Source organism: Xiphias gladius, chromosome 23 (genome assembly GCF_016859285.1).
Source record: "Xiphias gladius isolate SHS-SW01 ecotype Sanya breed wild chromosome 23, ASM1685928v1, whole genome shotgun sequence".
Taxonomy (NCBI): Eukaryota; Metazoa; Chordata; class Actinopteri; order Istiophoriformes; family Xiphiidae; genus Xiphias; species Xiphias gladius.
In genome coordinates this window covers 558,139-584,376 of record NC_053422.1, presented here as the reverse complement: position 1 = coordinate 584,376, position 26,238 = coordinate 558,139, and the positions used below count along the sequence as shown (strand labels likewise).

The 26,238-nt window shown below is 44.2% G+C and overlaps 2 protein-coding genes across 4 annotated transcripts; one reads left to right on the top strand and one right to left on the bottom strand.

Moving 5' to 3' along the window:
- Positions 1-20: 20 nt before the first annotated feature.
- On the bottom strand, positions 21-20,804 carry matr3l1.2 (matrin 3-like 1.2). 3 transcript variants are annotated; one of them, XM_040120120.1, is made up of 23 exons: positions 20,184-20,804; positions 17,681-18,662; positions 16,729-16,790; positions 16,572-16,610; positions 15,752-15,849; positions 15,462-15,514; positions 14,826-14,942; positions 14,503-14,628; positions 14,213-14,389; positions 13,088-13,212; positions 10,284-10,671; positions 9,993-10,196; positions 8,348-8,444; positions 8,026-8,042; positions 7,166-7,288; positions 6,279-6,407; positions 5,119-5,247; positions 4,901-5,031; positions 4,193-4,466; positions 3,416-3,563; positions 3,028-3,143; positions 1,554-1,644; positions 21-1,466 (listed from the first exon to the last, which is right to left on the bottom strand). In XM_040120120.1, the coding sequence occupies exons 2-23, from the start codon at positions 18,458-18,460 to the stop codon at positions 1,360-1,362; spliced, it is 3,531 nt and encodes a 1,176-aa protein (XP_039976054.1). In that variant the 5' UTR covers positions 18,461-18,662; positions 20,184-20,804; the 3' UTR covers positions 21-1,359. The 3 variants fall into 3 exon arrangements, with proteins under 3 accessions (XP_039976054.1, XP_039976055.1, XP_039976056.1); XM_040120121.1 differs by having other exon boundaries at positions 17,681-18,659; XM_040120122.1 differs by lacking the exon at positions 1,554-1,644.
- Positions 20,805-21,547: 743 nt separating this feature from the next.
- Positions 21,548-25,520, top strand: LOC120785411 (polyadenylate-binding protein-interacting protein 2-like). Its single transcript, XM_040120124.1, has 4 exons — positions 21,548-21,682; positions 21,943-22,118; positions 24,271-24,462; positions 25,205-25,520. The coding sequence occupies exons 2-4, from the start codon at positions 21,975-21,977 to the stop codon at positions 25,268-25,270; spliced, it is 402 nt and encodes a 133-aa protein (XP_039976058.1). The 5' UTR covers positions 21,548-21,682; positions 21,943-21,974; the 3' UTR covers positions 25,271-25,520.
- The last annotated feature ends 718 nt before the right edge of the window (positions 25,521-26,238 follow it).

Sequence of the window (26,238 nt, the reverse complement as noted above, 5' to 3'; positions counted from 1 at the left end):
AAAAAAAAAAAATCATCAAATTGGAGGAAACTGGTTTATTTTATAAAACATCCAAATAATCAACAACGTAAAAACTGAGCCATAAAACATCACAGTTCAGCAAATTCAAAGTTTGTTCTCTATGAGGATGAAACCAGACTTAAAGGAATCGTTCCTCTACAGCTCAGCTTCAGGCTGGTGTCACCTGCTGGAACTATTTCTTGACAAACAGCGGCACATGTGTGTATCCATCCGCCCAGGGATTCTGTGGATTGACTGTGTGGCGCTTGGCGGAAGGATAAACTGTTTGACAAGAAATAGTTTCAGTGCTTAACTTATCTTAAACACAGACAGAGCCAGGCTAGCTGTGCGCCCCCTCGTTTCAAGTCTTTATGCTAAGCTAAGCTAACCAGAGTGGTCAAAGATTATTTCCCAAAATGTTGAACTATCCCTTTAATCCAGCGCTAACGTGTTCATATGTCCATGTGAAGAGCTGTTGGCGTGTGATGGCGACTCCTGTCCGTCCCTTCCCGACACTGTAAAAGCTGGACTAGATCCAGTCTGATGTTTTGTTTTACTCATCCATCCGTTTTTTGATCTCACTAGACAAAAAACAAAAACAAAAAAAGGCGCAGGTGTCTCGTTTCATCCGAAACCCAAACAGTTCAGTACAGAACTGAATCCACCGGTTGATTAATCGAGCAATTCAACTCAGCCGGCCGACGACATTCGCGTTTCTAAGGCCGGTCCGGCCGAAAAGACCGAGCCGATTAATATTCTCGATTGACCAGTGGGTTCAGTTCCAAAGTGAGTATCTTTGCGTTTTGGACAGTCGGCCGGATAAAACAAGACATCTGAAATCCAGTTTGGGAAAATTGTGATTCGCATTTTTCACTATATTCTGAGGTTTTATAAACTAAAGATCGACCGACAGATGAATGGCGACGTGTACGTTAATGAGCTGTTCCGGGAGAAGCAACGCAAACTGTCCGGCGGTCAAATTAACGTGACCGAGGTGAAGTCTGAGCACACCGACAACTCTGTACATGGACGGACAGAACGTGCGAGAGGCGGAATGAGACAGACTTGAAGAAAAATCTTGAACTTTCCTGTTGATTCTCTTCTCGCTGTGCGTCTGCATCGGCCGCTGCAGCTCACACCTCATCACATTCCGTGGACGCTTTCCGGGACACTGAAAGTCTTTGTAGTCTTCAGGTCTGGGGTTTTCCAACATGTGACATTGAAGCAGGGGGGGGGGTCAAATAAAGCCTAATGCAGACTACACGATTTCATCCACAGTTTACCTGCCAGACAAACGTCCCAGATCCCTCGAGCTGTTTCCCAACGTGTTAAGTCTGCACTGGGCTCCGAGTCCGAACACTAAACTAAAAGAAAAATAAAGAGCGAAACCTCCCACGGTGTTTTCACGACGACGTCTTCTTCCCTTTCTTCTTCTCTGCTTTGCTCTGTTCCTTCTCCAGATATTTCTGCAACAAAAAAACACGAGGAAACATCAGGTCACTGTGATTCATCAGATACTTGTGAAAACTTCTTACACGGAGCCTTTAACTGACCTGATCTTCCAGCCTGAGGATGTTTACTCTCTTTTATTTCACTGGATCTTTCTTTAACAGTGGTGTGGATCTCTTTTTGTTTTGATTTTCCCTTGTGAAAGAACTTTGTAACATTATTTTGAAAGGTTGCTATATGAATAAAGTTTATCATCATCAATAATAACAATGATAATATTACGACGATCAGGGCTGAAAAACAAACTATATGAACACCTGTGAGTGTGAAGGTTTCATGTGAAAAAATAAGTTTGTTCACACATTAGACCTGTTGAGTTGTAAATGACATCTGACCTACTATAGCTGAAACGTGACCGTGTGCAACCCCTCGCCGATTTCACCGACACGGCCAGGTCTAAACTCTCTCCCACAACACGTCTGTAATGTGCAGGTCAAATGTCAGCAGACAAAACCTCTGACAACCCGAACCTCTGTGGAATCTCTCCAGGTGTCACCACACCACTGAATGATGGCAGTACCACGCAGCGTTTACACCTTCGCATCATCACGGACATTTCATTTCATGGGCCTGGTCCGCTACGGGAACTTCCCAACCTGTAACCTGGACATCCACAGAACCCGAACCAGGGGCAGCAACAATCACTCAAATAAAAAATATTTTAAAAAAAAAGAAAGATCTGCAGCTACTTTGATAATCAACTCAGTGGTTTCAGTGATTCTTTGAGCAAAAACCGTCAAGCGCTCCAGTTTCGGCCTCTCGAACCCGAGGATCTGTTGTTTCTCTCCGTCTCTGAATCGTTCTGGACTGTCGGTCCCAACACAACAGACATTTAAGGACGTCACCCCGGTCTCATTTAACAGAAACGATTAATCGAAAAAAAAATAAATCGGCAGATTAATCAATGACAATAATCATCACTGTGTCACACCACTGCGTTTCACAAACCAGAACATTTCAGATATCCATTGAAAAAGCGATGGTGTCTGGAGACAAAGAATCGCTGCGCGTAGAGATTTTCTTTTGCATTAACATGACGACTGTTAAGCATCAGTATGTTTAAATTAATAGAATTTCTCCAAGAGAAAGTATAGTGAAGCAGAGTTTTGTCGTAGCCTAATTCATAAATGGATAAAACATTTCACTACTGGAAACACTTAATTTAAAAAGTACCAAATGTACCTGAACGTTACTGGGAACTGTCAGACATTTCACCAAGTCCCCACGCTGCAACGATCTACGCTTCACGGGACGGATAAATAAGACTGAAGCAAAACCCGACAGATGTCCTGAATCTGAATATCGGACGTAAATATCGTACGAATCTAGTGCCACAAACTTCCTTGCGGTGCTGATGTCAACGTGTCCTGTGTGATCAACTGTGGTGTTTGTCCCGTTGCAAACCTGCTGCTGCACCTTAAGTTACAAGTCAATAAGTTCCCGTAGTGGAAATGTCCTGTTGGTACCGGAAGAAAGTCCTGGTTCATGGCCCTGGATGTGGGCGGAGCCGTGTCTCACCTGCAGCTTGTCGTAGTGCATCTGGCTGCTGCAGTGGGTTTTCTTGGCTGTGTCCTCGTTGGAGTAAAACAGGAAACAGACGCGGCAGTAATAACCCATCTTCACGTGTTCAACACCTGCACAAACAATGAGGATCAGTGATCAGCTTTTATTTTTACTACAGTAATAAAACTGACGACTTCAGCTTTGATCCATCTGCACAGCCACACCTGAGACCGACAGATGGAGGCGAACCAAGACACCAACCAAACAAACAAACAAGCCACAGTTCAGTCGTGTGTAAACTCCTCGCGTTTCCTCGGCTCTCACGCTTTTTTTACGTGGTTCTTTATTCTGAGAAAAATCTCAGGGGAAACAAGAAAAACACCGTTCGCTCGTCTTTTCTCACCGAGGGGGGCGTCGGGGTCGTAGGGGGGCAGCGGCAGAGACGCCACGCCGGGTTTGTTTTCAGCAGGCGGGGGAGCCTCAGTCTGCCCGTTCTGATTGGTCGAAGTCTCCATCTCCTCCACCTGCTCCTCCTGTTTCACCTCCTGCAGCTGAGGAGAGCACAAAGCAGTTAGGTTGCTCATGTTGGTCTGGTTCTCAGGTTTTCTGTCTTGGCGCCAAATCTGATCAATCCCCATTTTCCCAGTTGTAATTAGGACTCGGACGTTGGTGTGAAGGATATTTCAAAGTCCGGAGCTGACGGTTACAGTAACTCCGATAAAGTGCAGCCTGGCAGAGCGGCTGGAACGGCTGAAGACTCGCCTGTGGTCAAAATCGCTCCCTATGCAACACACACTAGATTAAAGTGAGCAGTAAACGTTCAGATTTCAGACGCTAAATTTCAGCTGTAGAGTTTTTGCATCTATAAAATGTGAAGCTGAGTTACTGAACCAGCTGTGATCAGCTCCTGTTCTCAGCGTAGCCGTGGACGTTCAGACAACTGCCGCTGGGTCACTGTGACACTGAAGGAAACTTAAAAACAGGAAGATTCTGAATGGAGTTCTGCAGCCTCTTTCTCCTCTGGTTTCTAAGTGGATTTCTGGAGCTTTATTGCAGAAATCCACACACTATGTTTACGGTCGGCCCTAACGGACGGACAGTAAACATAGTGCGTTACTGTTTATAGTAAATGAGGATTGAGTTTGGACGAAGGTTTAAATTCTTGATGGTTTTGACTCACATCCTCACAGCTCTTCAGCTTCGGATCAGAAACTTCGGGATTCCTCTCTGAGTTTTCTTCTTTCTTCTCTTCACCACTGCTCGCATCAGAGCTCTGCATCTCTTCCTCCTCCTTGTTGTCCTTCTCCTCCTCCCTTTTCTCCTCCTCCTCTTTCACTTTCTCCTCCTCTCCCTCCTTCTCCTCCTTGGATTTCTTGGCTGGAGGTTCTTCAGGGTGTTTGGAGGATTTTGTCGCAGTGCCGCTGTTTTCTCTCTTAACTGTCGGACACCGATGTCTGAATAAAAAAAACAAAACAGTTAAAGTGAAGAGCAGCGTTTCCTCTGGACAGTTTATTGGAGTTGAAACAGAACACGTCAAAGTTAAAGTTGAAACGACGCTGTGGATGGACAGGCTGTCGTTTCAACTCTGCAACGTGTAAACCTCCACTTCAGATAACAAGCTGTTTGCAGATGTGACAGTTGCATCTTCAGGCTTTTTAAGACCATAATCAAGATGAACTGAGGGGCAGAAAATACGGGGTCAACTTTCAATAACAATCACTTAAGCAAACAAGTTTATATTAAAATATATATAAATAAAATGAATCAACACACACACACACACACAGGCAGTATACACTGTGGTCTGTTTTAAACTCATTAAATTCATTTTTTAGCAGCCGGGACTCGTGCGTTGATCACAGCTTTAGCAGCCGAGTCCGAAACCCACCCGTGTTTGAGCTGTCTGTACTTCCTGCTGACGTAGACAGTCAGACGTTTCCCATTGAACTTCGGTGGATTGGCTTTGCACTCTTCAGCCATTTTCTCTGCATCTTCGGCTTTGTCCATCTCAATGAAACACTGAGGGCACAAACATCAGTGTTTAAATCTCTGCAGCAGCAGTGAAGTACAGTATCTTCAGGAAGCAGTTGAGTCCTGGTTCCGTACCTCTCTCTTGATCCTGTTGAGGAAATACTTCCTGACTTTCCCGAATGGCTCGGCGAGTTTCAGGACGGCGTCGTCCGAGTATTTACTGCTGGGGATCTGACCGACGTACACCACCCTGCTGGAGCCGCACTGAGCACGCAACACAAAGAAAGTCATCAAGTCATGTACAAACTGACCTGTTCCGGTCACATCAGCTCAGGAAAAAGGAAATGTACAAGAACAGAGATCGACATTTAACCACAACACACACTCCCAGTTCTGCTGTGCACAAGCCCGAAAAGGAGAAACCCAAAATAAAATGGTTCCTGTTCTTAAACCTCTTAGGTTACAGACCAGGACCCATACTGATCAGACTTCAGAATAAAACGGTTGTTGTTAGAGTTTCAACTGATCACATGATTGATCACGGCTGATCAGATCGAACTACTAATCAGAGATATAGATTAACCCTACGTCACTGTACAGGCTTTAAAATAATTATAAAGTTCATGTTATTCGTGCGGAATCTTTAACTCTCCTATAATAGTGAACAACAGTCTGATATATTCATGAGTTAGAAATAGATAAACGGGGATGAATTAGCAGGAAATTGTCTGAAATGGAAACCAAACTCTGCTGCGAGACGTTCCGCCGCCGGTGGACGAGGTTCGTCACAGAAACCGGACAACGAGGAGAATTTAGCTCCACGCTGACGAGAGCAGACAGAGGAGACGGTCGGAGACGCTAAAAGTCATCAAAGCTGCACACGGAAGTGTGAAAACTAACAAAGAGAAGCAGCAGTCAGAAAACAAAGCAGATTGATAATTGAGAGTTTTCATTATCAATTAATCTGCCGATTATTTCAAACGATTTAGTTGTTTGATCTATAAACTATCAGAAAATGGCCAAAAACAAAAACACCACCAGGTCTCCAATTAGTGTGATAGACGTCAGTTGACTAATCAATAAATCGGCTAGCTGCGTCAGCTCTAGATTTAACTGTCAATCACAGCACAGAGCCTTTAAAATGAAGCGTTCTGTCCAAACTCTTGAACTTCTACTAATCACAGAGTAACGGTTAGAGGCCTTCAGAGATGCGGCTCTAGAGGATGACAGGAGAAAAACTGGTTTCATTCGACTGCCTGAAGCTTCAAGCAAAGTCAAACAGCAGAGACGTTCACCTGGATGGTGGGGTAGGTCATGGAGTGACTGACCCTGACCGGCCGACCGCACACCGACGCCGTGACGTTACTGTTGTAAAACTTGGCCATCGCTCGAGCTTCTTCTTCTGTGGCAAACTGAAGGTACGCCTGATCGGGGAGAGCAGAGAGACACACAAAACACTCGTCTGTCATGTCGGAAAATGTACCGAAAGTATCAAAAGTAAAAAACAGGCCCCTCAAAATAAAATAAAAAAAAAATAAAAAAACAGAAAAATCAGAAAAAGAGCTGCTTGAGGGCGTGTTTACAACGACTCTGCTCTTACTGGATTATTACTACTGATGCATTAATGTGTGGAGCTAGTTTTCACTATAATACACACAGATGGGTCGTTTAATCTATGACAGTGCGTCACACTGTGTCAGCTCATCGAAGCTTCTGTGTGTAAAATTTAATGTGAGTTAAATGTACAATATTTCTGTCTGAACCGTTTTGAAGTATAAAGAAGAACAAACTGGAAAATCTCATGCACCTTGAATTTGTACTCAAGTATAATAGGCTACAAGAATAACTTACTATTTTAAAATAAAACACAGAAGGAACGTGGAGTGGTAAGTATATCCACCTACTACAACACCACTGAACAGAAAATCAACAGCTGTTGTAATTTATCACGTGGCACCAGTGTATTTTAGAGTTTTTCAGAAAGGAAGCACTTTTACATAATTACTACCTCTACTAGTGCTTTAGTTGAACTTTTCTGGCAGCTTTGGCTTCCTTTGATAGAGACAGTGTCGAGATGAAGTGCTACAACAGACGCCCAGTTGCCATCGTATACCCGTAGACCACTCGGAGAACCGGATTTTGAATAACACTATAATACACTGCGGTTTAAAGTCCCGCATACCTCGGGTCTCAAGTCCAGCACCAGGTGTTTCACCACTTTCCCAAAAGGTTTGGCAAGTCCCAGCAGCTCGTTGAGGAAGTTGTAACCTCGTCTGAAACCCACGATGTTCACCACCCTCATACCCTGAGAAAAGATGAAGGAAAAAAAAAAACTGAATATCACCAAACAGACACGTACAGTATCTGAGCATTAATAATTCAGTTCTGCCCGTTGCTCAGAACGGCAGATTTACTCGTGGTTTATAGAAATAACACAAATAGCTTTTTGCTTCGTTACGAGCCCGGCAAAAACTTCCTGAGCCAGCAGCTGGTTTTTCTTGTTTAACCCTATGAAGCCGGAGACTTAATTGAGGATTTTTTTTAACCTCCGGTCAGGATAAAAAACAACACTATCTTTAGGAATATGATGCAGCTTTACTGTCGGTTGAAATCTATTTTTGGACAAATCCTACATGAATGCACATAAAAAAACATTTAAGTACACTGACTAAAGGAATTGCACCATATACAGCCTCTAGTTTCAAAGTATTGTATCGTTTTTCTATTAATTCTTTACTCTCCATTTGATTTATGTGTATCAGTCCTCACATTCTCACTCTACATTATCCAAAACTGTCAGATTCTCCTTCTCTCCACTTTCATTCTTTCCTTCTCGTTGTGTCACTGGTGACCACGGCAGAGATTTTTTTTGTATATAGTGAATCAAAAAATAAAGCTTCACTTGGTACTGATGTTTTGGTTGTTATTTTCCCCATCATGTAATTTTACGTTAGTTTTGTGTTTGTCTTTTAACACATTACGACAATGTTGGAAATTCATAAAAATATCAATGAAAAGGTGTAAGAGACAGAAGATACATACCCCTCTCCTTGTATTGTCTGCAGAGAAGAGGAGACAACACACACAGAGGTCAACATTAGTCGAAGTTTCATTTAAACATGGAACAGCTTTGTTTTAAGACATAAACATGTAAAAGTTGAACTGATGTAAAGTGCAGGTATGTTTTAGGACTAAGCTTCTGTCCTGTGATCCAACATGTATACATGTCCGCGCATTTCTTTTGTTAAATCTATGCACGAGACAAACATTTTCAGTGGTGGTCGTTTGTGAATCTAACTCTCATTTCTCTAATAACTCATCTCATTGTTGAATGAAAACTCAGTTCATCATATAAGACAGGTACCGATGGTGTCAGAGTCTCCGAGTTCTTCGTCCTCCTCCTCTGCCAGTTCATCCAATGTAACAAAGTCCTCCATGTTCTCCAGGAAGTCCTGCTGAAACTGATGCAACACAAAAATCACAAACATCCATGTTTCTTCAGGTTCAAAGTTCCGCATCACACAAAACAATCTCGACACACGGTCCATTTCTAGTTTTCAGTTTTCTGGTTTTCAAGGAAATTCAATCTGCTGATGACATCCTATGACATGATCAAAAGCTCCAGAACAGCCTCTAAATGGATCATGAGTCCTTCTTGTCCTTGAGTCCTTGAAAATAAAGTCCTTCTGGAGAAAGACTGCTGATATTTGAGCTCAACAGCGAAACTGGATTTAGAGTGGATTTACAGCACTGGTGAAAGTTACAAATGACCTACTTACTGCATCGGACAAAGGACTTGTCTCTGTACTTGTCTTGTTAGATCTCAATCCTATCCATCCTATTACAGAGACTGGAACATTTAATTGGCATTAAAGGAACCGCTGTAAGCTGGTTTAGGTCCTATTTGTAGGATCAATCTCAAGTTTGTGCACGTTAACGATAAATCCTCCATATGCTCAAAAGTTAGTCACGGAGTTCCACAAGGTTCTGTACTTGGACCAGTTCTGTTCACCATATATATGCTACGTGCCCTCTCTGTCCGTCTCCAGCAAGTCTGAAGCACATTCTGGTTGGCTGCAAGAAAAGCCTGACGCAAGGTTGTCACACCTGGCGGCACAGCTGGGTGCTCACATGCCTAGCAGCTACTATGGAGACCAGACGGACATCCGTCAATGCCCTACCTCTTCCACCCCTCCGTTCTGCACTCGAAAGGGAGTCAGTCCGCGAAGATGCGAAACAAACCAAGGCCTGTCCAACGAAACCAAACACCGGGCAGCTAGGAGAGGCATGAGACTGGAGGTTATCGGCAGACCTGAATCAGAGGCTATGCTTTCCACCTGGGATCGCCACTACAAGCCTCAGACCAGACCTCGTGCTTTGGTCCTCCTCACTTCGCACCTTCTACATCAAAGAGCTTTCTCTGCCCTGGGAGGATGCAGTTGAAGAGGCCTAAGAACGCAAGTCACTTAAGTACACCGAGCTGGCAGCCGATGCTGAACAACATTGCTGGAAAGCTAAGGTTTGCCCAGTCGAAGTTGGCTGCAGAGGCTTCGTAGGCAAGTCGACTACTAGGCTGCTTCAGAACATGGCAGTCCGAGGCCAAGCCCAATGTCAATCCATGAAAGCCCTCTCTAGTGCTGCCGAACAGGAAAGACGGTGGGTGTGGATTAAGAGAAAAGACACCACCTGGACCCGGGACATCATCAACTGCATCAGAACAGGACCGGCACGAGGGGGGGGGGGGTGCGGTGCACCTGAGACCCCAGGTGTTGCCTGTGAGCCCTCTGGAGATGTCATGGGTCTATGATTGAAACACTGTGAAGGAGGCTGCCCACCTGATGACCCCGATGACGCTTTTGATGTTTTTTTTCCAGCAGACACCGTGAGGAGATATTCACAATGACAAAACAGTGTGTTGGATTAGAATCACTGACTGTACCATTAAAGTGCTCCCAAAAAAAAAAAAAAAAAAAACCCAGAGCCTATTTCTGTGTCAAACCCTGTCTCACCATGTCTGCAGGCAGGTCTCCCTCCGCAGTCTCTGAACTCTCTCCTAGTTCTGTGGTCGGTTCATCTTTGTTCTCGTGTTCTTCAGTCGAGGCCTCAGTCTCTGTTGGTTCCGTTTGTCCCTCTGAATCCGCCCACTGCTTGGCCTCACCTTCAGCCCCGCCCACACGTCCAGGTGTGTCAGTGACATCACCACCATCAGGACCCTGCCAACATCTCACTCGTTAATCTTTCAGAGATCCTTTTCAGTTTAATCCTTCATGTTTTTGTGTTTCTGTTCAGTGTTTCCTCACCTGCCGCCCATGAACATCTCCTGAAGACTCCTCCACTGCGTCCTTCACGGACTCTGCTCTCTCTGGCTCCTCCCCCTTTGCATCTCCATCGGTTACCTGCTGGGCGCCGTCCTTCTCCCCTCCCTCCTCCCCCTCCTCCCCTCCGTCCTCCCCCTCCATTACTCCAGAAACCTCCTCCTCATCTGTGGCAGGTTTCTCTTCAGCCTTTGCTTTGTTCTCCTCCTCCTTCTTCTCCTCCTCTTTGGGCTTGGAGCTGGACGAGGATTTAAACGAGGAGGCTCTGGAGTTGGAGGAGGTCCTGGTTCCAGAAGTGGAGGAGGCGGCGTTTGTTCCGCCGCTCCTCTGGCCTCGACCGTCTCCAGCGGATCCACCCTGTCTCCGGTTCACACTGAAACAAAGAGAGAAATGCCAGAGTTTGGTGTTAAACTACTATTACTATCTTAATCCATGGGTAAATACAAAACTTCCATTTACATAACATCGTTTTATTTCATGAAGCGGCCTCGGTTTATCACTTCTCTTCTGATTTAAAACCACTGTTCAGCAGAGCAGATCTCAGATCTGATTAAGTCTAGTTACGCCTGCCGTAAATACTGAACTTGGACAGACTGCTTCACTACTTTGCTCTTCATAAATGAAATTAATTACAGAGGATTTTAGAAGTTGAACGACTCATACCACAGGCTGATTTTAAATTTCACTACAAATCTGTAGTGATGTCTGTGACTGTCTCATTGTTTTATGTGCTTTTGTTACGTATGACTATGTCCTTTTTGTTTGCATTTGTCCTTTTGTTTTGTCTGGTTGCTTTTATTTCTGTATTACTAGTATTTATCTCTGCTGTACTCTTGTCTCTTGAACAAATCAGATCTTGACCTCAATGGGATTACATGATTAAATAAAGATTATACAGATCTGAAAAAGAAATCCGAAAAACAAATCGTCATGTGCGCAGTGACAATGTCAATTTTTGAGATTTGGACTTAAATTTTATTTGGTTTTCAGCACAGGTCAAATATCAGTAGATGAATGGATAGAGGAGAGTGTCAGTGTTTCTGAACTATAAGAACCATGTCGATGACTGTAATGGAAAATTTTAATACCGTTCACCGTTTACTATTCACCTTTTATGCTGTAGTTATATCAATCTATGGAATGCGCTGAGTACTACCTTCAGAGATAAGATAATGCCAGGGAGACGGCCTCCATCCCTGCAGCTGCGATGGAACAATTCCTGTGTGTGTGTCTTATCTCTTTGAACAGTTACACTAAAACCCATCCCTTCTGTACTCACTAAAGTGTAGAAACGCTCTCCTAAGTTTTGTGCTCTTTGCTCATTGCTGTGTGACCTTTGATCTGTTTGCTTGAGACCGTCTGCAGATGATGAATTAAACCTGCGGATGGACAAGAGTTGACTCCTAGTACTACATGGAACGGAAAGAACTGCCACCACATGACACAGTCTTAGACTTAGAAATGTCAAATAAATATTGACAGTGCAACATAACAAAAGTTAAGAACAGATTTTGTTACTCCTATCATTAATCTTTTTTCTTTGGGGAACGTAAACAGGAAGTATGGATTTGGTGACTCAAGCTGCAAACTACAACCTGAGCCATGTTTTTTTAAGCCGGTATTTGTTTTCATTCAGTCAAACTGTCCAATCAAAAGCTGCTCAATTAGCTGTGATCAGCTCCTGTTGCAGTGTAGCCGTGGATGTACAGACAACTGTCACTGGATCACTGCGATACTGAAGGAAACTTAAAAACATGAAGATTCTGAATGAAGTTCTGCATTTTCATAACTGAACGTATGGACATTTATAATGTCTTGTGTTCAGATTTGAGGGAGTTATAACTCAGACTATCTGTAAACTTCACCTATGTGAGAATCCATATTTTTCTGACTGTGGCTGAAAATCTCAACAACGAGGTGAGTAAAAACTTTATAGTTGTCCTCATTGTTAACTGGCCTGGTCTCCTTTGTCAGGCTCTCTCAGAACTGTAATAACAATCCATATCCTCTAGGCAATGTTTGATGGAGGCTGCATGAGAGACCAAATGAATGTATTGTGTCACTTCTAACTTTCTCTCTGGCCGATCATTTTACAGGTAAATGTAGCTGAAATCACAGCACAGCCGTCGTCTTTAACTTGTGTGTCTGGTGTATCTGTCAGACGACGTCGTGGTTATAAAAACAGGATTTTAGCAGCAGCAGCTTGAAAACGTCTGGGAAGTGACAGCTGGTTAACATGTCGTCTCAATGTTCCACGTTTCAGTCACTGTTTCATACCTGTTCCGTCGTCTGACAACAGAAACGGTAAAACATGTAGATGAGAGCAGCTTTATTGGGAATTATTCAGATGTATTAAATGACTGTATATGTGAACACAGAGAGCAGGAGAGAAGCAAAAAGGTAAAGGGCTGAAACCAGTTGACACCAGGCAGAAAGCAAATATGACAATGGTGTCATGAATATTACGGCATCTAGTGACATTTAGCGACTTCTCCAGCAGTTTTCAGCTACTTTCCACTGAAAGGAGCTGTTTGCAGCGGCTCCACGACAGTTTTCAACTACGTACAGCCAAATACTGGGTTTGACCTAGACAGAAAAACTCAAAGTGATGAGTCAAGCGTTACATTTTTTGTCTGGATCTCTCTTAGTATTTAGGTGAGCGCTAAAACCTTCTATAAAGTTGATGTATTTCCTCTGTTATAGTTTGTTATGTCAGGTGACTCTCAGTAACACAGGTGAATAAAGGCATCTGGACTGTCGGTGGTGTAGAAATGAAGCTCTGTACTCACTTGAGCGTTTTGTACTTTGTGCAGATGTTGAGGCGTATAGGTCTTCCCTTAATGGTGAGGGGGTTCACGCTGTAATACTTCACCAGCATCTCTGCGTCCTCCGGGGTTCCCAGCTGGACAAATGCCTGGACACACAGAAAAGCGGACAGATTCAGCAGCCTCTCACATCTGAGGAAAATACTGATATCCATCAGTCTGAATTAAAGTTAAAGGAAACCTGACATTACATGGGCTAGTTTTCAATTCACTAACAGGATGCAGGAGCAGGAGAAAAGCACTGTACATCTACCTTTAGACCAGATTTTATTAGAACTGGGTAGAGATGTCCTAATCAAGTTCTCTTGGCCCAGATCCCAGTCCTTCAATACTGAGCATCTGCCAATCTGATACGTATATTTACTTGATGTTGATTAAATATATATATCTGACACATTGAAACAACAGCTGTAGATACTAAATCTGACACACCTTATTTTTCATGACCTACTTGTTCCAAATACTGAAGGTCCTGGTTCAAAACTAAAGTTGATCAGCTTAAAGTATGATATGAAACTGGTGACTTTTAACGTTGACGTGAAGCGATTCGCTAGAGACAAGGCGTAGCACTATGTTGGATTGGTTGAAAATACCAAAACACATTGTCCACTCTAATTGTAAAGCGGTGTTACAGAGTGGAGCTTCTTTTACCTCATTGACAATCTTTGATCGAGTGCAGAAATACAAACCAACACTAGCTACATGTAATTTAGACCTGTAATCAAGATTTTCGTCATTTTAAAAGGGGAAAATATTGTGGACAAAACTAACAACCGAGGAAAACCAAACTGTATGTATTTAATGCAGCCTTTGCATAAAATACGTAAGGGATATACAAACAAGCAATCTTGGTATTTTAAGAATTGACAATAAGTCAACTGAAAAGCATGATTAACCTGAAAATTGGTTCCTTTATTTAATTTTGGCGAAGTTCTTTAATCTAATACTGACGCGCAACTACATCATTGTTTTGCAAGTCACAAGTCATCGTCTAATTCTGGCTATAAAGTTCCAATCTAATCTAAGTCCTGAACTTTGTGAAGAAAAAAAAAAAAAGAAAGAAAACCAGGAAATTCTCTCCCAGGTTACCTGATCCGTTAAAAAAAGGTGTTTCTCCACGATGCCAAAGCGTCCAGCGATGGTCAGCAGCTCCTTCTTCTTCTCTTCCTCTCTGGGCAGGTTGGAGAAGAAAACCACCTGGCTGCCGTGACCTTTGACATCCCTGACAGGTCTTTCTCTCAACCTGTCCGACGACCGCTCGTCCTTCTGAGGTTTAAACAGAAAAAATCTGTCTCAGCGCTTGAAGGGCATTCAGAGGCAGTTTGACCAGCTCTATAATTTGTTTTATTTCTGATCTTGATCTTAAAGCGAACTGTTACCTCGATGACCATCAGCCTCTTGGACAGGTAGAAGGTGATGGGTTTGCCATACAGAGCTGCTGGATGCTGCTCGTAGTAGTTCACCATGTCCTGAGCCTCCTCATGACTGTTCATCTCTAAGAAGGCCTGAAGGAGAAAAAGAAAGTTTTTTCAGGTGTGTCCCCTCTGCAGTGAGATTCCTGGACAATGCTACGCTCCGACTTTCGGGAAGGTGAATTTGAAACCCTTGTCGCGATGCAGCAAACTTCTGTTGTGACAAACATACATTTAACATGTTTGCTTTAACAAGACGATTTGAAGTTGTTGCTTAGCAGTTTCTTTACCTTGTTTTTGAGGACCAGGTGCTCCCTCAGGCAGCCGAACGGCTCGGTGAAGGCGAACAGAGTCTTGTTGCTGAGAGGCTTCCTGTCGTACTTCACCACCACCACTCTGCTTCTCAACTGAGGACGAACAACATTTCACTTCACTTTACTCTCACTACAGCACTACAAGCATTTTCAAACGCATTAAGCAACGTGTGTTTGGATAGCAACCCTGTTTAAGCTTCAACACCCTACTGCACATATTCAAAAAATGAATTAACGCTAGAAACGGGGACCAGGACCGACTGATATTACTCTTCTTGCGTTTACTAGAGAAATACAGTCAGAGTGGTGCTAAAAAACAACCGATCAGACGTCACCAGATGATACAAACATTCTTGTTTTACATGTTTCGATTTTGTGAATCCTTATCAATATTTCCATTCTATCCAGGTGAAGAACAACTGATGCTGACATAAGTGAAGTGCATTAATTAGATTTTAGTTTAGATGAGATTTATTTGATGGATTAATGATTAATCTGAGGACACAGGTTCAGTCAAAGCATCTGTCACCTACTGAGCTCTGCAGAAATGTTGTGAATCCACAGGATCAGTGATAAATAACTGTTGAATGTGACTGAAGAGCACAGACTGACCTTATTCTGTCCTGGCTGGTTCTTTCCCGACATACCAGGTCCTCCACCTCCTCCTGAAAAACAAACATACTGAATGTTAACATCACATGCTTTCACCAGTCTTTTTTTCATATTTATCTCCTGGTTTAAATTGTAAAGATAAGTTACTGGAACCTAAGTCATGGTGGCCAGATTCAACCAGATTCCTGCAGTGGAGTAGGACACGTTCGTTCTTTGCAAAGAAATAAAAATGATGATATGATAACGATAATGATATTAATAATTATATAAGATCTCTGTGTGTCTCTTACCCCAGCTGGAGGGCATCCCTCCTGCTGTCTGAGGTGAAGACAAGGGGGCAGGTCCCAACAGTCCTGCAGACAGGTTGGAGGTCTCCAGTACACCCCCACTAGAGCAAAAAGACTTAGATGTAAGTCACTCAGAAACAAACAGCTCAAAGCTTAAACCTCACACACTTCACTGATCGACTGGCGGATCAATCAGTATTAGTGCTGTCAAATTTACCAAAACTATAACTTTGATACGAGAAATATCATAAAAATAAAATTAAAAAATGGTGGTTTCAACCTCTTAGTTGTGAGAGACATTAAACTGATGATCTTTGGATTTCAAACTGTTGGTCAGATAAACAAGATACATGAAGACGTCACCACGAACTCTGGGAATCTGGGATGTACATTTTTCAATATTTCCTGATATTTATAATCCAAACTAATAACGATTAATCAATAATGAAAATAATGGTCAGTTGCAGCCCTATACATACATACACACACACACACACACACACACACACACACACACACACACACACACACACACACACACTACTTTAAAGCTAATAAGACACTTCACTGTGGAGGAAACCAACTAATCTTATCCGACACACTTCTTACATTTTCAGCCAGCAGGCTAATGGGAGCTATGATGACATTTTGGACACACTAGAAAACCATGTCCAATTACATATTGATTATTAAAATGACACACAAAGCATGTAAAGTAAAAGGCACATTCAAGGCCCAAGTAAAGACACCACCAGTGTGTGTGTGTGTGTGTGTGTGTGTGTGTGTGTGTGTGTGTGTGTGTGTGTGTGTGTGTGTGTCTTACCCTCTGCCAGAGGACATACCAGGGTCCCACTCCGGATACCTGAACACAGCAAAAAAATAAATAAATTTACCCAAAATTACATCTCCAGAAAAGTACCAACATCTCTGAGGAACGTCAGTGATGTTCAAACTGTGTCAGTGTCCGTTGAGGGACTCACATGTCGAGGAGCAGTCGTCTGTTTTCAGCATGTCGAAGTCCGTTAGTGTGTTGGTTCCACTCCTACAGATACAAACAGAGAATTAATGACGCTCAACAAGCTGTTCCTCCCCCAGTCGACCTATGTTATAGGAATCGTTCACAAAAATTCTGAACTTTTGTGGTTTAGCCAGGTAAGGACTGGGTCTATATTTTCCTCATACAGAATTTAAGAGCCAAATTCAAACTCCGACTGCATCTGCAATATTAGTTATTAAAATAAAAAAAGTCAGTATTCAGTGGATCTCGGTTAAATCTTATCTTTATTAAAAAAAATTTTAAAAAACGGGTCACAGACAAGGAGCTGAATTCAGAAAAAAAGGTGACGTCTGCTTCAGGTTACTGGACGTGAGTGAATCTGTTCTGTCTTCACCACCTGAAATGTGAATTTTCATCCCACTGTAACTAGAATTGGCAATACGGTTAAAATCGTTATCATGATAATTAGAGTCAGACCAATACACAGGACAGCCCAATACGGCAGCCAATATTCGTTTATTTCTTGGGCTGGGTTTTGATGGAGTTCAAGTTGGAAAAAAGCCGAATTTGATCCAACGAATCGCTTATTGAATGATATCAGATCGTCTCATTACTAATTTCTGGATTGACTTGTTTTTTTTAAAAAAAGGTAACTGGCTGGAAGACGACTGAAGAGACCCAAATCTTACTGTGTTATGTTGGAGAGATTCGGATGTCAGTGTAAGATAATGAAGATAGAGTACATGTTGTAAGGTGACCTAAAACAAGGAATTTACACGATGCAACCGGACTTCCAGTCACTTAAAACATGAGGGATGATTACCACCTGCCACTGACTGATGTGGACAGAAGACTTGAGCTGAGCTCAGGTATCTTACAGAAAAATTTAAAGTTAGTCCAAGAGGAAAAGAGGAAGGAGGATGGACGGTACTCACCATGGTGGAATGAACGTCAAAGTCACAAAGAGAGCACACATGGGGGAACATGGGGGGCATGACTCCCAAGAAGTCTTGGACTTTTCCATTTGACGGGGAGCCCATCCTCCTCTGCATAAAGACGGGGTCAGACGATGGCGGCCCCATGCCGAGCCCACCGTAGGAATCGTGGTGGGAAAGCTCAGAAAAAGGCCTCTCCCTGCTCCCACCCCCACCACTGCTGTTGTAATTTAAGCTGTAGCCCCGGCTGGAGGAGACGTCCTGCAGGGAACTGTACCCAAAGTCTGTAGAGGGCTGGGCCCTAGCTGAACCCTGACCCAGAGAAGGACCATCGATCCTCCCTATGTGTACGTCGTCCCAGCTGTCCCTGCCTCCTCCATAAGCAGCGTCAGAGGACATGGAGGATGCCCCCCGCCGCTCTCCTGTGTCCCCCTTGCGGCTCTTGAGCTGCATGAGGATGTGCGGCAGCGTCTCCACGCTGATGTCCTCCTCGGGGATTTCAGCCAGAGCATCCAGGTCAGAGGGCGACAGCCCCAAACTGGCAAACAGCTTCATGGTGCTGCCAAGATTGCTGCCGCCACCACGCCGGGACATCTGAGCGCCGCCATCCTGGCCCTCCACGCCACCACCGCCCACCCCAACACCTGCGGACATGCCCCCCATCTGCCGGCTGGATCGCTGTTCGTTCATGCTGAAGTTCAAGGTCTCTGCAGCGGCCAGGAGCCCCCGACCCACAGCGAAGTGTTTCTGACCACCATCTGACTGCGACTTCTGAGACATGACGTCACAAAGTGGAGCTGCTCTCCGGCTTCAAAACGCCTCAGTACAGATGAGTCAAGATAAAGAATGAAGCAGGCCACTAAAAAAGTGTCTATTTTTTAAGGACTGGGGGAAGTTAACGTCACTTAATTTCTTGTGCAAAGAGTAAACTTGGTCAAAGTGGAGGGGAACTCCTCTTCCTCTGGAGAATGTCTTATTTCTGCTGAAACACAAGGAGGTAGAGACACTCTTCAAACGCTGTCTCCACTATGAAAACAGACGCCAGTGGAGAGGCACTAAGCCACAGAGGCACGTAAATGGAAGAAAATGACTGATTCATTAACAGTCACCTGAGCAGAGGTAAGTTGTAATTACTGGGACATGAGAGGCAATTAAAGAAGGCTAGGAAAGGAGACAGAAAATTCACCGCAGACAAGGAGGAAGAAAATGAACTAATGTAGACAGAGAGAGTGATGGAAACATCCTCAGTGAAAAAGGAGAAACTCTGGAATCAGTTCAAAACATCAAAGATGTGATTAATATAATAAACCTCTATATGAATCAGTTTGTTAGCAGCTGACAGTCACTTTAATAAAAGATGTGAAGGAAGAGTTGTGCCCCCCCCACCTCACTTTATTAACTACTTCAAATTTGTATGCAGATGGGGTAAGAATAACGTTCTCGAGAGTCTTGGAAGGAGGGGGAGAACTGGACCAATACAAGACAGTTTTACCGTGTATAAGACTTTGTAGTTCTCATAAAGAAACGATGGTTGATAAGTACACTGGCAGGGTTTCTGCAGGTTCACCAAGTTAAATCCAAGACTTTTTAAAAACCACACAGGATGAAGTTTTGCACCTTTTTCCCCAGAGTCACGGGAATAGAATAATTACCAAGTGAATGAATTTATTGACATTTATATCACATTTCTGCCCCGTTGTATATAGCAATAATTCCTAATGGTAACTGAATTTTCATTAAACACGACCTGTACCTCGATAAGCATAAGAAAACGGATTGACAACCTCTTTATTCCAGGACCACATGTGAAGTTTACAGAACATTTGGAGGTCTGAAACAATAGTTCTGGAGATTTTCCGGCAGTTTTTGCTATATATATAAATAATATTATATTATATTATAATATATTATATTATATATTTATAATTTGACTTCTAAGAGTGAAATTTAAATATTTTAACGGCCTTTAACTTTAAAGGCCTTAAAGCAGTCGTCAAGACCTGCAGATACCCTGAAGGAGTATTTCCACCGTGAAACACTATTTGGAGAGTAAACACTGGGAAAAGTTGAAGTTTAGTGCAAATTTGTACGAACACATTTGAATGAAGGAGAGCACACACCTGAGCTGGGTTAGCAGCCGAGCTAACGGCACTAACTCGCTGATATCGCCCCCGTGTTCAAAGCTGGTGACGCATCATTTATTCAGAGCCCTTGGTAAATGAACGTATGCGTCGAGCTCCATAAATAAAAAAGCCGACATTATTGAATTAGTCTTCTTTTAATCTGAAGGCCAAGCTCAACAGTCGAGGCTTACTTTAGCATACATCGACTGCTAGTAGCATTAGCGTGCTGCTGCGTGCTAAAGCTATACGTAACGTAACGTAACGTAGTTTACAGCTTCACTTCAGGGTTCTAATTTCCTACTGTGAAAACTGTAAATAAAACTGTGCACCATCGGCTCACATGTATAATATCGTTTATATGTGCTAATAAAAACACTTACCTTAGTTTTCCTCGGTGCGTAGCTGACAACTAGCTGAACCCAATAGCGCACATGAAAGGGGAGCAATGAAGTATCGCGATATTTAGTCTCTGCTCGTCATGTTTACTGTAAATATGATTATCATTGGTATGTTTATTCATTACAAACACGCACAGTTCCGAATTAGTTCTTTAATATGCGTGTTGTTTGTGAACGAGTTAAACGAAACGAATCGAAACGAACCGAAGCGAAGCGAAGCGAACCGCCCGAGTCCGGACTACAGCGCTGCCTTCATGAACCTTTGGAAGTTTCCACTCCAAGTTCTGAAGACTTTGCAGCTGTGAAGATTATGGGGAAAAAATGAAAAAGTTGCATGAAATAAATAAAAATATTCTTGATAAGTCAAAACTGTGAAATACTAAGTCAAACTTTTTACTTCCCCAACCTTCAAATTATGTTATGTACAACAGATATTATAAAGGGAAATTTCCACATTCATGAGAAGAGATGGACTGAGCTCAAACCAAACTTTGGACACTACTGCGGCAGATGGAAGAATGAACTAAATCTACTTTCTAAATCTCTTCAATGTAACGTATGTTGCTGGAGCCTCACTTTTAGTTTATGTGTTCTGATCCCTTTTTTTTTGAGCATGTGTTTTCCTTTTTGCTTTTTTTCTGTCTTTAAGATCGTGCAACATGAATGTACAGTGGAAATGTGTAATCTAACTATGCCTTATAAGCTTGTACCTGAATTTTGTACAATCTGGGAGGTGGGGGTGGAAACTATTACCTAAGTACTGTACTTTACCGATTCAAATGAATAATGCAAAATTTAGTCAACAAATTATTGATGATGTTTTATAACAGGTTTAGATCAGAATTTATGGATCTCTGGGGGGAAATTCACAAACTACCCAGCAGGATAAAAAAAGACATTAAAATCAGGTTTGATTGTGAGCACGAATGGTTGTGTCTCTTCTGTCTCTTGATTCTGCATGAAACGCATTTTTACTTTTGGCATCCTAAGTTTATTTTGATGCAGATACTATTGGAAATCATATGAACTGTATCTAAGCAGGTAGGGTCGTTGAGACTGAGCTCTCTTTTACGAGAGAGAGCTGAGAACAAGAAAACCATTTTTTTGAAATCAGACAAAAAACAAGAGACAAGCGCACAGTCAGCAAACAGAAGCCATTTTTATACAATTGTTGTGTTGGTTTCAGTTTTGGTTAGGTCCAATTTTCAATTCCACCACCGGGGAGCTCAGGGGTCGAGAAAATAATGAGTAAATGCTTTTATCTGCGGGCTGTGATCTAAGGCGTCCCCGTTGCCTACTTTCCGACGCTCCGCTCCCTTCGGTTTTAACGGGGTCATGTAGTACGTGAAGGCAGCAGAGCGGTTTATCCAATCGTTGGCGATGTAAACAAACAGAGGCAGCGCGGCCATTACACTCAGAGAAGAGTTGGACACGGAGTTGAACGTCGGATTCCTCTGCCGTCGAAGAAATCCGCCTGTCAGGTACTTTCGGCCCTCGAAACACAACCTTTGGCGTGTTTAGATCACCGTAATGTCGCTGAATGCTTGTGATCGTGTTTTCTTCTGTCGATGTGACTCGTTTTTCTGGTCCGCCGACGGGGAAAATGGCAGAATCGGCGACCGTCGTTAGCTGCCTGCTATTGTCTGTCAGACAGCGGCCATCACAGCCAGCCTGAACGGTGACATGACGGACGAGCCGCTCGGTATCTAACGGTGAAATGACTGCTTTTCCCGCCCCGTAGGGTCGTACGCCGGACTGCGTGAGGGGAGTGAAATGAAAGACCCGAGTCTCAGCAACGTCTCGGCCCCGAACATGACGATCAGCAACGAGGTGATCCTGAGCAGCCAGTTCGGCTCCGAGGACGACCCGTTCGCCGAGTACATGTGGATGGAGAACGAGGAGGAGTTCAACAGGCAGGTGAGGCCCGGAGCCGACGGCACACCTGACGTACAGGTGAAAGGCCGCGTTGCGTCGTTCGCGCGTCAACAAAACACAGAAGCCCGTCGTGGCTTTTCCGTGAAGGAAATCTGCCGTAAGTCTGTGACCTCTGACCGTGTCGCCAGCTGACAGGTCGCGGAGCGGGGAGGAATTTTTGCAGCTTGGAAACGCCCTTCACATAAAAGACATTTGTGATAACGGAGCGCGCCGCGTCACCGACACCGCCCGCCGGTGATTACATGTACGGACGTGCGTGATGACCGGATAAATCATGTGTCTCAGCGTTGCAGCGCTTATACGTTTATACTGCGGCGCAGCGTGACACGGACTCACAACTCTGCGTGGACAGTTTTAACGGAGGATGTCCAGGAGCAAACATCTGGATTTATAGCCGATAACGGTTAATCAAAATGTCCCGGTTTATTGCTCCCAGTCCAGATCCCGTGATTCCGTTTTGGACATCAGTTGTTTTTCTTTCATTTAGGTTGTAGATCTTAGTTTATCGTTCCTGACTCCTTTTGTCAGACCTACCGACTCACTGACCATATGGCTGGAGTTGAGGACACAACGCAGCGTCTGCATCCCAGTCCTATCAGCGGTGTGGACGGCATTGGTCTGTGTGCAGGGGGCGTAATCAACCTGGCTCTTCGCGCAGGACTCTCTCTTCTTCCTGTGAACCGCGCAGCAGCCAGCAGGTTGATACGTGGGCGCTGTCCTCCTCCGGTCTGAGCAGCACGGCAGGGACAGACCGTTAAAAGCAGATCCCGTGGGACCGTATTGATGACACTACATTCACCGAGCAGGAAAGTTTGTGCTCGACCTTGGAAACAATAGTTTGACCCAAAAAATCCGAAGTCAGAGTTGTTGACGTTGTTGTTGAGGTTTGAGACGTTTCCCTCGTCTGCCTTCCAGCTGTGAGTCAGAGGATGTGACCCAATAAAACCAGCAGGACCGCTGTCTGTGGAGCAGCTCCAGCATCTGGTCTGGTTCACACTCACCCATTTGAACTGTGCCAAGTATCAATATGGAAATTATGAAGCGTTCCAGTGCTTCCGCTTCTCCTGCAGACAGTCGTCCCCTGGCTTTAAAGCTGAGGCGTTCACGAGCTGAAAAAAGTCCGGTCCTCATCTGAATACTTCGATATTTCGTCAAATTCAGACACATTTGAGTTGTAGAACAAACCAGTCCGTGTGCTCCACAAAAAAGAATAATAAAAAAGTGATTGCTCCAAATAATCGGCTTTCTTTCGTGCATAGAAACATAATGAATGTTTACCGGCTTTAAAGCAAACTGACCTGTTTGACATGTTGGAGTCGTGTGTTGGAACCTCCCAGGCGGCCATATTTGGTTCACTTCAGTATAAAGAATTGAACGTGTAGAGTCCTGAAATGTCCCGCGGTCGTTAGTCAGTCGCAGAGATCAGTATTTATTCTCGTCGAAGTCATGTTATCAGTGTGAGGCGATGCAGATCTGAGGGCGGACAGATTTTCAGGCTCTGAACGGTGACGCGGTTCAGAACCTGAAAATCTGTCTGACATGTTGTTCACGGTGATGGATTGATGACCAGGAGGATATTTAGTCTGCACAAGTGGATCAAGTTTCATGTCGTATAGGACGAAAATGTGAAGTCAAGTGCTGAAACTGGGGCAGCATTCATCATTTACTCTATAAAATGGCGAAAAAGGTGTAGTGTTGAAATGTCTCGTTTTGTCCCAAGCCCACTGGGATTCAGGTCAGTGTGAGAGAAGGCAGAGAAAAGCAGAACGTCTCAGCAGAAAAAACGACCAGAACCGTTCATGAACTACTCATCTCCACGAGTGAATTGACAGAAAGTGAAACAGCAGCAATCTTGATATTCCATCAACTTTTTCAGACATTTGTTTGTCAGGTGAAGTAAATGAGGAGACGTCCGATGACTGACCTGCTGCATGTATAAGGGGGATTTTCAGTAATGAGGTTACGACAGTGCATGTAAACGCGTCTGGTTTTCAAGAACCTGTAAGAACAGCGGTATGGTCCCTCTAAAAGCGACAGAAAGAGTCTCAGATCTGTCTCCAGTCCAGTTCTTCATGTGACCCACATACTGCGCGTGGCCGTCACAAACTGTCGGTGTCTGTCTGCGTGTGTGCAGGTGGAGGAGGAGCTGTGGGAGGAGGAGTTTATCGAGCGTTGTTTCCAGGAGATGTTGGAGGAGGAGGAGCAGTGGGAGTGGTTCATCCCGTCCAGAGACCTCCCCTCGCAGACCGTCAGTCAGCTGCAGGAGCAGATCAGTCTGCTGGTTCTGGACGCAGACGTCCACGCGGATGCCGACTTCGACGTCGTGGTGAGTTCAGTCTCCAGCGAGTAGATGGCTTTAAATTGGCATCAAGAAATAAAACAATTAAGAGCGTCAGCAAACCAGTCTGCACGGATCTATAAATCAATCTGAGCGATTCTTCCAGTATCTGTTGTCCACAGGGTCTGAAGAAGTGTGAAAAGGCATAAATCTATTTACTAAAATAAAGGACACGAAAGGCACCGTCAGCGATTCTCATTCAACACACCTTTTGTCAGATCCTGTGAATACGCGGTAGCGGTCCGTTAGCTGTCTGTTCTGTGTGCGCGCTGAAAAAAGACAATCGGGTGTTCCTGCACAGTCCTGGTTCTGCAAGTGGGAAACACGGGAACATGCGTGTGCGCAAAATAGACCTCCGCGGGGACCAGAGCGGACAATATACGGGTGTGATGGAGCCCCTCGTGGGCCTCATGATTTTAAAACAAGTCAATGGCCCCGTTCAGACCTGGCGTAGACCTGCGTCTGGGGTGATCCGAGCTCTAAGTACAGGTGTGAATGCACCCAAGATCCGATCGCCCAGAACGCATTCGGAGGTGGTCTGGGCCGCATATGGCCACCTTCTCTTAGCGGTGTGAACGTGAATTGAAGGCCCGCCTACTGAAACGGCGTACGTACTGAAGTCGTACAACTCTCATAAGCTTTGTCCCCGACGTCTGAAAAATGTCAAAAAGCCCATAAAGAAATCAGTCTGCATTGTTTTGGTTTCGTCTCCATTTTCCTCTCCCCCCAGATGAACAGCAGTCTGAACCCCAACGCCAAGGAGTTCACCCCGGGCATCCAGAAACACGTCATGTGACCCCGCCGGGCCCCGCCTCCCGCTCCAGTCTGCACTGTGACATCATCAACAAGATGTCTGCCGTATTTTTCAGTCACCACTCGACCTTCAGCCTGACGTGTTGCCAAAGTTCTGCGCTCGCATGTGTTCAAGTTCAGAGTCCTGTTACTGTTAGTTACTGCAGTCCTGCGCCTGTCTGACTGACTGTCTCTCTCTCTCTCTCTCTCTCTCTCTCTCTCTCTGTCTTTCTCTGCCTGTCTCTCTCTCTCTTTCTCTGCCTGTCTCTCTCTCTCTTTCTCTGCCTGTCTCTCTGTATGTCTCTTTCTCTGTCTGCCCCCTCTTTCTCTCTGCCTGTCTGTCTCTCCCTCTCTCGCTCTCTCTCTCTCTCTTTCTCTGCCTGTCTCTCTCTCTCTTTCTCTGCCTGTCTCTCACTGCCATTTCTGTCTCTCTCTCTTTCTCTGCCTGTCTCTCTGTATGTCTCTTTCTCTCTGCCTGTCTGTCTCTCCCTCTCTCTTTCTCTGCCTGTCTCTCTCTCTTTTTCTCTGCCTGTCTGTCTCTCCCTCTCCCTCTCTCTCTCTCTCTTTCTCTGCCTGTCTCTCCCTCTCCCTCTCTCTCTCTCTTTCTCTGCCTGTCTCTCTCTCTGTCTCTCTGCCCGTCTCCCCGCCCGCCCGCCTGTCTGTGGTAACTCTCTGAATGGAGGTCAGCTGAGAGGAGTGCTTGTGTAAGTGTTTGTGTTGATCCAGAACAAACTGGTTTCTGTTACAATCATCTCTCACATTCTGAGCTTTTTATTTTGCACTTTGATTTGAAAAAACCTGAAAACAAACTTCCCGTTTACTTCAGCTCCTTTGGATTCAGCTCGTGGTTTGGTTTTACTGTGTTAGTTTAGAGTCTGAACCAGTTTAGATCAAGTGATCCAGTTTAGATCTGGTTCTGTTTGGTTTTTTTTTGGTTTCTCTGCTTTTCCCAGCATCCTTTGTGTTTTTCTG